Source organism: Tyto alba, unplaced genomic scaffold, assembly GCF_018691265.1.
Source record: "Tyto alba isolate M040663 unplaced genomic scaffold, T.alba_DEE_v4.0 Super-Scaffold_8, whole genome shotgun sequence".
Taxonomy (NCBI): domain Eukaryota; kingdom Metazoa; phylum Chordata; class Aves; order Strigiformes; family Tytonidae; genus Tyto; species Tyto alba.
In genome coordinates this window covers 3,276,464-3,288,572 of record NW_024881329.1, presented here as the reverse complement: position 1 = coordinate 3,288,572, position 12,109 = coordinate 3,276,464, and the positions used below count along the sequence as shown (strand labels likewise).

Here is a 12,109-nt window from a genome sequence, read left to right as displayed (position 1 = left end):
AAGGCACAGAGGCAGCAGCCCAGCTCTGCCTTCCCCCTTGCTGCACATCAGAGGACGGTCCTTTCTGCTCTGTTGGACTACCCAGCACAGCAGATGTGTGCGTCCTCCCCACTACAACCCTATTATGGACGGGTTCCAAGAGGTTACTGAAATAATTAAAAGTTTTTCCCCTGATTAATTCAGTAAATCTGGGAATTAGACCCCAGAAGCATCTGAATTTCAGGAGTACATCAGCCCTCTTGCTAAGCCAGAATGACCTCCAGCTATCTACTTCTTGTGTCATAAGAGAGCATAAATAAAAAGAGCAGATAGAGACTGTTCCTTTGAACTAGCAAACACACTTTCACCCAAGCAGCAGTAGCTAAGGGACTTATTCTGCAGATTAGACACAGGTATCCAGCTTTCTAGCAGCATCAGAAAGTCAGAGACCAAACAAACCCCTGCTGTGTACCCACTCCCTTCCAGCTCAAAGTCAGGCATTTGCACAGAAGCAAGGCTCCAGCTGCTGCCATACAGTACCTTCCAACTTACCCGAAGCGTAGCTGGCAGAAATAACCCCAGCACCCTGCCAGAGCAGCGCCAGGAGTTTGTTACACAACGCAAGGTCACGTCCCACCTACCTGGTTAATGAGTTCTCCAGGCATGCTATTGCTCCGCAGCATCATCTATCAACACCTTCTTGTACTGGCCATGGCCTGTTGCAACAAATTTATACTTCTTGCCAGAAGGGTTGGACTGAACAGGAGAGAAAGGAAGAGCCAAAATCAGCGTTTCTCTCCCCCAAATAGGCAGCCAAGATCAAATAACTGAAGCCAGAGGAGCATGCATGCGATCCAGCTGTGCGTAATCCCAGAGGGCCTGGAGACAGCCTCCTCGGTACTCCCTCCTCACCCCTTCCACGTAAACTCTGCACAGACCAACCACCACCTTCTATAAGCATAAGTTGACACGGCAAGCGCAGGATGTGTGTTAGGAAAGGGAAGATGTAACGCCAGGCATTGCGAGGAAGGGCTCATCTGATTGCCCTGACCCCCCCCTCCCCAGCCAGGGTTGATTTTATCCATGGCAAGAGCCAGTTTCATTTACCACATACTGGCAGAAGTACCAAGCCAGGAACAGACAAAGTATTTTGATCTTCCTCTGCAAGCCTGGATAGTTTGAGCAGCAGCTGCTTGCAGCTTTTTAATAGTCATGCCCACAAACGTACCCATAGGCACAAAACCCCAGATCCATCTGCAAGCGTTGATATTGTCTTAGGTTCAGTCTCAATTTTGCATGTTTTCTTTACTCTTGAGATTAAAAAAAAAACATAACAAGAGCAAAGTAACTCACATTTGCAGCTCATTTTGAGCCTAGAAGGCTGGGGCTTCCAACTCATGGGCTGAGAACAGCATGCTATTTGAAAGATCCTTCAGTATTACTGGTTGTAAAATGATTTTTGCCCCCCATTTTTACTAGGGCTGAAGCAATATCAGCTCACTGTTAGGAAGAGCTCTTAGATAGGCAATTGCACTGACAGATAGAGGCAACCCTTGTCTCTGCAGAACATCACCATCTTCTTAATGTTTCCAGACCAGCCAAGAGCTCTTCTTCACAGCAGAGCAGGTGCTTTCATACTCACAGAGATACTAACTCACCTTGATATTGGTCTCAGGTTTGGAATTGCCCTTCTGTTCCCAAAGGCTTCTTTTACTCACAATATCTCCAGCCACGATATCCTGAGGAGATGATGTTCTCATTACCCTTCATTGCTAACGCTGCTGAGCAAGCCTTTGTTCACGTCCCTTTCAAACCCACACCTCTGACCTCCTTTTTTATTTATAATATCACATCATCTGACCTATGACAGCTGCAGCTAAAACCCATGACTGTGAAAACTTCTTCCTACTCCCAGTATATCCTGTTTTCCTCTTTCTCACTCTCTTCAAGAGCTTGGATCAGAGACTCAAGCTGTTTATTTTAAGTTCATTAACTATTTCAGATATGTTAACATCAAGGCTTTTTTTTTTATGTGGAAGGAATTTTGTTCACATAAACACAGATTTGCAAGCCATGTGTTACAGAATCAGCCTCACTCACAATGACCAAAAAGTGAAATTACTAAGAGAGCAGTACATAATACTCTTTGCATTTTCCAAGTTTATGAGACTTACCACCTTGGTACTAAATCCAACTCTGTGCTCAACAACTGGAGCTCAGTCCTAGCCCCTGCAGAAGACATACACGTTCTCCCCACCAGCTGATTTGATTCCCATTTCAAAACCTCAACCAGCATCACAGCAGCTTTGCTAGCTCTACCGCCAAGGAGCAAGTCAGGACCCCGGCACAAAGCGAAGCTCTGAGCTACAAGATCCTGATGAAGGAGACTGCCTCTTCGATATAGACACCTTGAGAGCTGGTGGGCACCAACAAGGAGCTGTACCAACAGGCTAGCACAGGCGTAACGCAGGTTGTGCCCAGAGGCCAGCCCCTCTCCCCCACCCCAAGCCATACCTTACAGGGCTTGGGTTTGTACTGCTGCCCATCTCAATGTGGTATTTGAGAGAGTTTCTCTTCTAAATGGGCACCACAAATGGAAAAAAAAAAAAAACAACAAACAAATCAAACAAAACCCCCCTAATATACTGCATTCCGAAGCCAGCTCCTTGAAAGATAAAAAAAAAAAAAACAAAAAAAAAAACAACAGAAGGAACACAGTGCCATACCTTACAGGGCTGGGACTTCACAGCAGACTGAGCTGCAACTTCTCCAGTCTCCCACAGGCTTTTCGTGCTGGCTACCATCATGCTCGTGGTCGGAAGGTCAAGAGAGGGCTGTCGGACAGGTTTTGGAGCCTTTGTGGATGTCTGGAAGAGTAAATGGAGAAAGATCACCATCAGAGAGTGTGTGCTTTTTTTCCCCCCCCTGTAATTGGAGGTCCTCAGGGATGAGAGGTTGTAAAAGGAGACTTGTAGGGTCTCGCTAGTTCCTGCCAGATGCTCCCACCCTTTAAGCAGGGAACATGAGGATACAAGGATGGGGCAGCTTGCTAAAGAATGCTGTAGAGGGAGATAGAGACAGGAGGAAGGGTTGCTGCCATCCAAGAGGAGAGGATTCGGTCGTCCCCTTCCAGGTGGTAAAAATAAGAGGCACAGTGGTAGAACAATGCCTGGCAAAGAGGGCTTCTTGGAGGGTGGGGACAGAGAGACAATACAGCAGCTCACCTCAATAGCCTGCGTGTACTGCTCCAGCCTGTCATCGATCTTCGACACAGGGAGGGGAGGCTGAGTCTTCTTTACACTGTTACTGGAGGGCAGAGAAGAGAAGAGGGGTAAGATGATCCCCCAGTGCCTCAAGCAGAAGGCAGGACTTTGAGGGCCACAGGCAGCCTGTCACTCCTGCCCTTCCCCACAGCATCCTCCATTTCCAGGAAGGGACCTGCTTTACCCCAAGGTGAACCCTAGAAATACCTTTTCTTTATTGAGCGGTTCAGTGACTCAGTTCTGTCCGTGATCTAAAGTGGGAGAGAAAAGGCAAAGATATTACTCTTGTCCACGGACCTCAGATAGATGTAGGTCACCTCAGCTGACCATAATTCAACCATTTCTCTTCCCTGATCCCTCACCCAGATTTTGGTTAGAAATACTTCGCTCAGTCCCATGTTCCCACACTGGTCAGAGAGACAGTAAGCATCCCCTTCTGTTCTCCTTTCCAAGGCAGGTAAGCAGAATCCCAGCCAAAAGCACCAGTGCACAGTAGCAGCCCGACCAGCATCAGGGGCAAACCAACAACATGCAGCTTGGCTGACAGCTGAAACAGCAACCAAGACCGTTTTCTCTACCCCTTCTGCTCAAGGGCTAAGTCTCTCTCTATGACACCTAGTTTACTTGCCAGACAACAGAAAAAGTGGCACAAGTGGAAAGACAAGGGGGAAAACTAGAGGCACTGCCAGCCATATCTGCAGAAGAGGAGCCAAGCACGACAGCAGCACAAGCATGAATTACATCAACTTATCCACACCAGAGAAGCACACAGACAGGGCAAATCAGCACAGGGAGCCACCTGCAAGGCAGCCCTTCGGGTCAAGCCATCAGAAAAGGGGGAGTTTTGCACAAGAGGCTCCTGTGCAAGAACTCTTTAACCAAGACAGGAAGACAAGCAAACACTCCACAACTACTAAATAAAGGAAAGCTGAAATGTTGCTAAACCGCACAGCTCTTTGGTGCCCCAGAAAATAAGAACACAGAGAGAAAAAAAAAAAAAAAAAAAATCACTTTCAAGTCAAAGGGGAGGCTCTTAATACCAGCTCCTATAGAACCAGCAACCAAGTAACAAGGAGTCTTCCCTCCTGTGTAACTGCTGCCTGTGCCACAGGAATCATCACCTACCAAGTTAGCAGATAAAAGGCAGCGCTAAATGCTCCGTTTAAGATGCTTTCAGGATGCCAGTGCCAAATTTTAGCTAAGCAGAAGACAAGTCATTGTCACAGAGACGACACATTTCAAAGCTGTGCCCAAGAGCACAAGGCCCATTAGAGGAGAGCACGACCATCAAACGGTGCAACCCTGGCTAATAGAGATGTGCAAGGGAGAGTCGCTCTGCAACACAGCAGCGTGACAGACATGCCATCAGCCAGCTTTTTCTGCAGGGGAAGGCTGTCTGCCTGCTGCCAGCTCGCTCCTTCGCTCCGTGCTGCAGGAATTGATGCTCGCCTGCGAGCCGTGACTTCAGAGATCGGGTTGTGCATCCTTCTGGGACACTGACGGGTAGGCTGGCACCTCGTGGGGCACAACAGCACCTGAAAGGGGAATCTGGTAGATCCCTGCCTACACCTCAGCTTCTCAACCACAAGTAGATAAGATAGCAACAGGAAAAAAAAACCATGCCAACCCTGCCAGAGAGATCCTGTGCAGGTGCAAACCACCCACAAGTACTTCCAAAAGTGAGCATCAACTTAAACAGAGGAGCCTAGAAAAGGCTGCAGGTGACAGATCTCAGCATGCCAGTCTAGGTGGGAACAAGCTTTCCTTAAGCTATTTGGAGACCACCTCCCCCCTCCAGCAAGAGTCATGCCTTTGGTCCAAAGCACTGCCTGAAGGCCAGAAGAAACCACAGTTGCTCACTCAGCCATTCTCAAAACTGAGCTCACAAGCAGCTGGGGACAAAACAGGGCTGGTACAAGGCTTCCCCCCCTGCCACCACACATCTGTTTCAGCCCCCAGGCCACACTCTGAACCCCAAACACCCCACCACACTGCAACCCAACAACCCCCTGGCCTCCACCTGCCACAGCTGCCAGGGGACCTCACCTCTCACCACGGATGCTCTCATCTTTCCACTCCAAGCAATGTTTCTGCTGAGCAATCCTGTGATAAAACACCTTCTTGCTGGCCAACGTGTTTAATTCTTAGTGTCTGCACAAAGCCCTGCTAGCTGGGGTGTAAAGATCCTCCTTCCTTTGGAAGGATCCCAAGCTCATATTTTTCCTGAACAGCTTTACATTCGACTTTGTGCATTGGTGAGCTCTGACACCACCATTATAAAACACAGAGACTATATTTCTAAACCTTTCCCTTGGCTAATCCCAGCAGCAGCAGTTAAGCTCAGGTCACAAAGCTATGTGTGTTTTGGGGTTGTAGCGACAAAAGTTTCAGCACATTAAAGGCACTGGGAGTCTTTCCCACATTTTACCACCAGTCCCACTCCAGGGACATGCTTTGGCCAACCGACACCCCACTTTTCAAACCTAACATTAGCACATGGCCTGCACCCAAACCCACTCTTTCTCCCCTCTTTATTTCACTTTTAAAAGGCTTCTCCATAAAGAGCAAGAATCTGATGATCACAGGTGATGAAACCTTCCTCTTACGATCTATTTACTGGTGCAAGAGGAAGCGGCTTGAACAATCCTCCCAGCCCAGGAAGTATTGACTAAGCAGCAAATAGCACAGATCTAAATGCAAAAAGGCAGAGATAACACCAACAGCAGATTAACAGGCTATCCAGGCTCCTCACCTTTTCCCCTCACTGCTTTAATCAACAAGCCCATGGCTTACAAAGACAAAAAGCCATTCACTATCAAAATCACTTATCTGTACCTATTGTATTTAAAAGCGCATGCACAGAGCTGAGGATTTGTAGTAAACCTAACAGAAGTCATGAGATGCAATTCAGGTGGTGTTAAAAATAGAAGTTTCACAAGATCGTCAATGCAGACAGATGTGATTGCTTCAGAGATCAGGAATCCCAGTTTGTTTAAAAAAATGAAGTCATACTTTCTGATTTTATTCTAGGAAAGACAGGGAAATTCCAGTGCTTCAAGTTTTTGGTTTTGTCTTTTTTTTTTTTTTTTGAGGAAGGGAAATTTTATTTTCTGATTAAGTTCATGTGCAGTCTTTGACCAAATTCACAAGCTGAAAGCACAAACATCTTTCTCAGTATTACAATATCCCCCGGAGTCTTTCAATGAACTTTAGACCTCTACAGTGGCTGACAAAGTATATAGAGAGACAGTTACAGCCTCCAACAGCTCAAACAGGCAAACCAGGAGGTGAGGAGGTTGACAGCCAAGGAAGATGAGGGAAAAGGATCAAGTGATTTGTCCCAACCTGTAGCAGGAGTGGGATAACAGGATTCACACCCTACGTTACTGCAAGCCCTGGATCATCTTTCCTCATCACTAGTTAGGTGCTCTATTGCGATAGTCGCTGAGCCTCCGGGGGGGCCCCAGGAACACAAACCTTCATGGAGCACGCTGCGGCGTGGTCAGAGCATAGCTCCTCCTCTTCCAGGCTGGCAGGGCTTGGGGCCTTCTGGCGTTTTTCTGCTGTTTCTTCTTCCTCTTCGTTTCTCCTTCTCTTCTTTTCCTGAACGCAGAAAATGAACAAGCCAGGAAGCGAGCTGGTCAAACTGCTTACTACGCAACAAAAGCGATTTTTTCCCCTGTCTCCCAGGCTTCCTGCTTTACACTAAACAAACATGTGAGCACAGAAACATTGACTTTACATCATCTAATTCTGAAACATCCAGGAAGAAGCTCATGTGTCATTTGGGGGGGAAACAGAAAAATTTTGCAGGTTCAAGGTTCCAAAATTACATGGAAAGGGGTCTTGGCATTAGTTAAAGATTTCTTACTGGTTTTGACAGGAAAATATTAATTTCTCATTTAGAGGCCACAAGGAGGGAGAGCAGCTGCCTTTAGAACAAGGGGCTAGAAAGTCACACACACAGTTCAAATGCAAAAGGCACTCTAGGATCATCAAGTCAAAATCCATTTACAACAAAAGGTATTTGAAGCTCAGCCACCCTAACGGGCTTGCACACCATCCAAGTTCCAGCTTTGTCTCTCTCATTGACCGGGAATTGCACCTTGTCAGAAGAGCAAAGAAAGAAAACCCCAGGTGGGAGCAATGCAAGATTTAGACACACATCAAGCCAAAGTGCTCTGAAGAGCGTGATACAGGCTGCGGAGAGAAGAACAAGCAGAAAAATTTAGATTTGAGTTCTCCTGAAGAGCTACTCACTGGCCACAAAGCCACAGGAGAAGCAGTAGCACTTTCCTTCTCGGTATTGCGGGGACAGGACTAAACCACCGCAGTCTCTGGAGCAAACACAGCACCCTGGGCAAGAGGGCAGAGGCTGCCCGCAGCGTCCCCGAGGCGGCACCGCAGGCAGGAGTGGCACCAGCCCCAGGTTCTGCCGTGGAAGCGTGCCAACATGGGCTCGACACCCAGCAGCGTAAGCAGCAATGCTGAGCCCAGTACTTGGAGAGCAGCCCCCAGCCCCAGCTCTCCCACCGGCCCTGGGGAGAGAAGAAAGTCAGCCCCTCCCAACCACACCTCTTGCTTGTCTCTCTCCTCTCCTTCCTGCTCTTGGACCCGTTCTTCCTCCTGGCCCAGCCTCTCTTCCTCCCCGATATCCACATTCTCCTCCTGGATTTCCTCCGGGCTTTCCCGCTCCAGCTGTATCTGCTCCAGTTTGACTTCAGCTTCCCTCACACCACCGTCCTCCTCTTCATACGACTGTCGCGGAGACCTAGAGGCAGGGCAGAGAGGTCAAAGAAGCAAAACGCATTGTTATGAGCCTACAGACACCATCAAGTTCCTCAGGCCTCTAGAAACCCGATTTTATCACTCCCCCCAAGCCTACAGCTTGCTGGCTGTTTTACACCAGGGCTCCCAGCCACTTCATGGCCCCATCCAGTTCCAGGCACCCAGCGGTAACAGCAGCCGCATCGCTCCCACACTGTGGATGTCCAAGACTCAGCTCAACTAAGAGTTGTGCCAGAGCTGAAGGTATCTGCACCCTGCCAGCCTCACCGTGGGCAAGACCCATGGGAAAACAGAGACCAGCCCTGCACTCAGACCCCGGGCAGAGACGACACTGCCACCATGATGTGGTGCTGGCTCAATTCCCCGCTCGGCTACAGCCTAAATCTCAGGAGAACCAGCACGCTTGGTGATCCTGGTGCACAGACACAGATCTGACCCCGACCCCACGGTTCCCAGCATCAACTCAACACGGAACACCAAACACAGCCTTTCTCTGCCCAAACTCATTTTCCACGTTAACAGAGCCTCTTGCTGGAGGAGGATCCAAGCAACAACACATGAACACGCTTCCCAAGATCCCCCTTTGCCCTAGTTGAAGCAAAACTGCAGGGCAAGGCTGCACAGCCACTTACTGGAGATGTTTTTTTTTTGGTTGCAAGGCACAGTGCTCCACAAGCAATGCTGTATCTACACCTGACCCTAAGCTTCAGTTTTTCCCACTGGAATAAATGACACCTCTACTCATGCCACAGCCCAGCAAAACAAAAGAGTCCCAAAGCAGCCAGGGGTCACCCCTTAGCTTCGGTTTTAAAAAAACACAATGGGGTTTGTACAAAAGGATTCTTCTAGGTGTCTGAGGCTGCAGAGAAGAGACCCAGGAATGTGTTTAAGCACCCAGCTTTGCAAAAGCAGACCAGCCTGTGCCTTTGGGCACAGAGTCAGTGGGAACGCGTAACCCCAGAGCTCTCACTGGTTCACAGCTGTGCACCAAGATGTCATTGCCACCATCCTTCCCCCAGCCAGAGAATAGCTTTCTCTTCCCACCCATTTCTTAGAAAATCACTGGGCTCATGATCGCAAGGCTCCAGAGCTGGCTAGCAGGCAGCTGCCAAAGTGCAAGGCTGACTCACCACTGCTTCTGCCCCGCCAGCCAGCACCAAAACGTGAAAAAAAAAGTTCAAGCAAGACTTTTCCACCCACCTGGTGGGTGGTGCTGCTGGGAAAGCAGCTCACAGGACAGCCACCATCCAGCCCTCCTCACTGACCACATGGGGAAAAAGCTGACGCATACGCTGGCTCACTACTAACCATCCTCCCACGACAGAGCAGTCACCAACAGCAAACGGGCTCCGAAGGCCCAGGTAACTAGTTTCTCTTAACCAGGATGCCAGCAATGCCTCCAGCTGAAGCACAAGCTTATGTTAAAAATTAAGGCCAGCAGGTACGATGAAGTCTCTAAGAAGCCTTTTGCACCACAGCAGTTTTGTATAGGAGGCAGCAAGCCTGACACAGCTCCCACTCTCTCGCGTGCAGCTGACAGCGTGGATCTCCCACCACAAAGTGGGGAACCAGAACCAAAAAGAAAACACAAAACCCTCAGGGGGTGCACAAGATGGGTTTGCTCCATCCAACAGAGAGCAACCATCTCCACCCCGCCTCATTCATAGCCACCACCCAAACATCCTGCACATGAAAAACCAGGGTTTGCTCCCTATTCACTTAAGCAGGAGAGAGGGGAGTTGGGAAGCCACAGCACTGCTTGTCCCGGCGTGGGGCATCCCAGAGAGACATGCAACCTACCCGTGCTCACACCACGCTCCAAACCTGTCCTTCAAGAAGGGCAGAGTTGCTGAAGGGATGTTATAGAGCCCAGACACCCACTAAAACAAGCCGAGCTTTTGCAGAAAACCCACTCCCAGCAGGCCCCCAGGGGCTGAGCCCCTTCAGCTGCCTCCCCCAACCACCTCCTAGCCAAAAACCTGCGCAGCTGCAGCTGCTGCCATTAAAGCACCACCCCTCTCTGATGGGCTTCACCTGCCACAGATGCCACCTCCCCTGCTCAGCAGCCTCCTGCCCCTCTACAGAATAAACACAAGCATCACATCAAAACCCGAGGAGCAATTTCCGGAGAGGATAACGCAACCCTTCCAGCAAATTCCCTTTCGAAGGCCAAGGAGGGAATAGCAGCAGCCTTTCTCTCCCGACAAGCTCTTTGCAAGGGGGGTGGAAAAAGAGGCAGCATGCCAAAAAACAGATGGGGCTGATTTCTAATTGCTCCCACAGATGTGAGAATTAACGCCGTGGCGAGGTGCTTGAGCAATGCTTGCGGGGTCAGGGCTGCGAAGGTACAGATTGCAGAGCGGTTTAGCTGCAGCGTTTGGGAAAAAGTAAGAAAGAAGCGAGCTTTATTTATTTGTTCAGCAGTAAATATTAATCTTAGGCATTTTTTGAGTCTCAGTAGTAAAGAAGAGGCTGTGTCATCAGAGGGGCAAAATTCCCTAGAAAATCAAGCTGCCGAGAGAGCTGAGTCACAGGCTTCACATGCAGGTAGATGGTGTCCAAGGGAAGTGGTTAAGGCAGGAGTTTGGTTCAGCTCAGCAAGGGGAAAGTGATGGGAGATGGGGACTAAACAGCTGGCACACAGGCACCTCTCAGGGCTTTGCTGCCTGTTCTCCCCTGCTGAAAGAGGAGTCAAGCGCAAGGTGGGCTGGGGCCATAACACCCACTATGCTGACATGAGCCAGGAAGCAGCGATAACTTAGAACAGCTTTTGGGGCTGGCCTGGATTATGTTAGGAGGCCGTTTCAGCCCCTGCAGCAGCTCAGGTGGCTTAAATCCGCTGTTGTCACTCCTCCGAGCCCAGGCGCCCTGGCAGGCTGCCACCGCTCGGATCGCAGAGCTCCATCCAAACATCCCCGAAGCCTGGGGCAGCCCCTGAGCCTTGTTCCTCCCCGCGAGCCCAAACGGCAAGAGGTGAGCGTCCGTCCCAGCAGTGCAGGGTGCTCCAGGCCCTGGCCTCTTTCATATGCATGCTAGGCTTGACTTGGGCTTGGTCACCGCTCCCCCGGGACAGCCCTTTTGTTGGGCACCTTGGTTCCCCGCCCCTCGGTCCACCGGTGTCCTACCCACCTCTGTTTGCGCTGCTCGAGCTTCTGGGACCAGTCACTGAACCCTTCATCCTCCTCCAGCTCTGAAGTCCCAGACGGCTTAAAGTCATAGCTGAAACACAGCAAGAAGGAAAATGAGGGTGAGAGAGAGATGCAAAACAACCCCAAACCTGGCCTGAAAGAGCCCCAGCCTGATACTGCCCTCTCCCTCCAGTTACTGCATCTTCTTTCCCCCGGCTGCTCCCAAATCCCACTTGAAGCCTTATCCTCCATTACAGGAAAGATGCCTTTGCCACGTGTTTAGGAACACCCTCGGACAAAACGGTTCTCCCGGGGCATCGCTGCAACGTGGAGAAGAAGGAGCAGCTCTGTGTCTCTAGCAGGAGCACCCTGCTGCCTGCCTGGTCTCTGGGGCTGCACGCAGGCGAGCAAAAGACAAGCAGCACATCAGAACCAAAATGCCCATTTTCTTTTTTTTTTTTTTTTTTTTTTTTTCTGCACCGGAGCCGGCCCTAGCTTGTTTGGACCAGAGAGGTTTCAAACTCCGGTGCTGCTTGTCCTAGGCTTGTACACAGCCCCATAGAAAAGAAATCAGCAGGAGCCAGCCTGAACAGCTCGCTGGATGAGGAAGGCGTGAAGACCCAAAGATTAGGACACTGGCTCACGTTTTGGGCTGGATCCTCTCGTTTCCCTACAGCTCTGAGCCAGTCACACGCACCCGCATGACCCCGGCTCCTCGCCTGCAAATGTCCACAGCTGCCAGCACCAGATGCGGCCTTGGCCGTGCACAGGGGCTGCTGGGTTTTCCCTATTTCTTTCCTTTTCTTCACAAGGAAACTCGCCTCCCAGCCAGGGGGGTCCCAGCCACATTGCAAGTGTCAGCCCGAGGAGGTGGCTTCACAGATGTTTTTGGGACACAGGGTGGTCACCTTGCCTGGGAATGGGAATTAGGATATGGGATTCATAGATCAG

General features: G+C 50.1%; 1 protein-coding gene across 2 annotated transcripts in view; it reads right to left on the bottom strand.

The window, feature by feature from the left end:
* LSP1 (lymphocyte specific protein 1) overlaps positions 1-12,109 on the bottom strand; it is a 51,601-nt gene that overhangs the window by 10,592 nt on the left and 28,900 nt on the right. For both annotated transcript variants that reach the window (XM_032984968.2, XM_042785468.1), the window contains exons 3-10: positions 11,160-11,249; positions 7,818-8,013; positions 6,720-6,845; positions 3,450-3,493; positions 3,204-3,285; positions 2,706-2,846; positions 1,638-1,718; positions 621-735 (exon numbers count right to left, since the gene is read on the bottom strand). In XM_032984968.2, the coding sequence (XP_032840859.1) occupies positions 646-735; positions 1,638-1,718; positions 2,706-2,846; positions 3,204-3,285; positions 3,450-3,493; positions 6,720-6,845; positions 7,818-8,013; positions 11,160-11,249 (850 nt within the window). In that variant the 3' untranslated portion in view covers positions 621-645. The remainder of the gene's footprint in view (positions 1-620; positions 736-1,637; positions 1,719-2,705; positions 2,847-3,203; positions 3,286-3,449; positions 3,494-6,719; positions 6,846-7,817; positions 8,014-11,159; positions 11,250-12,109) is intronic.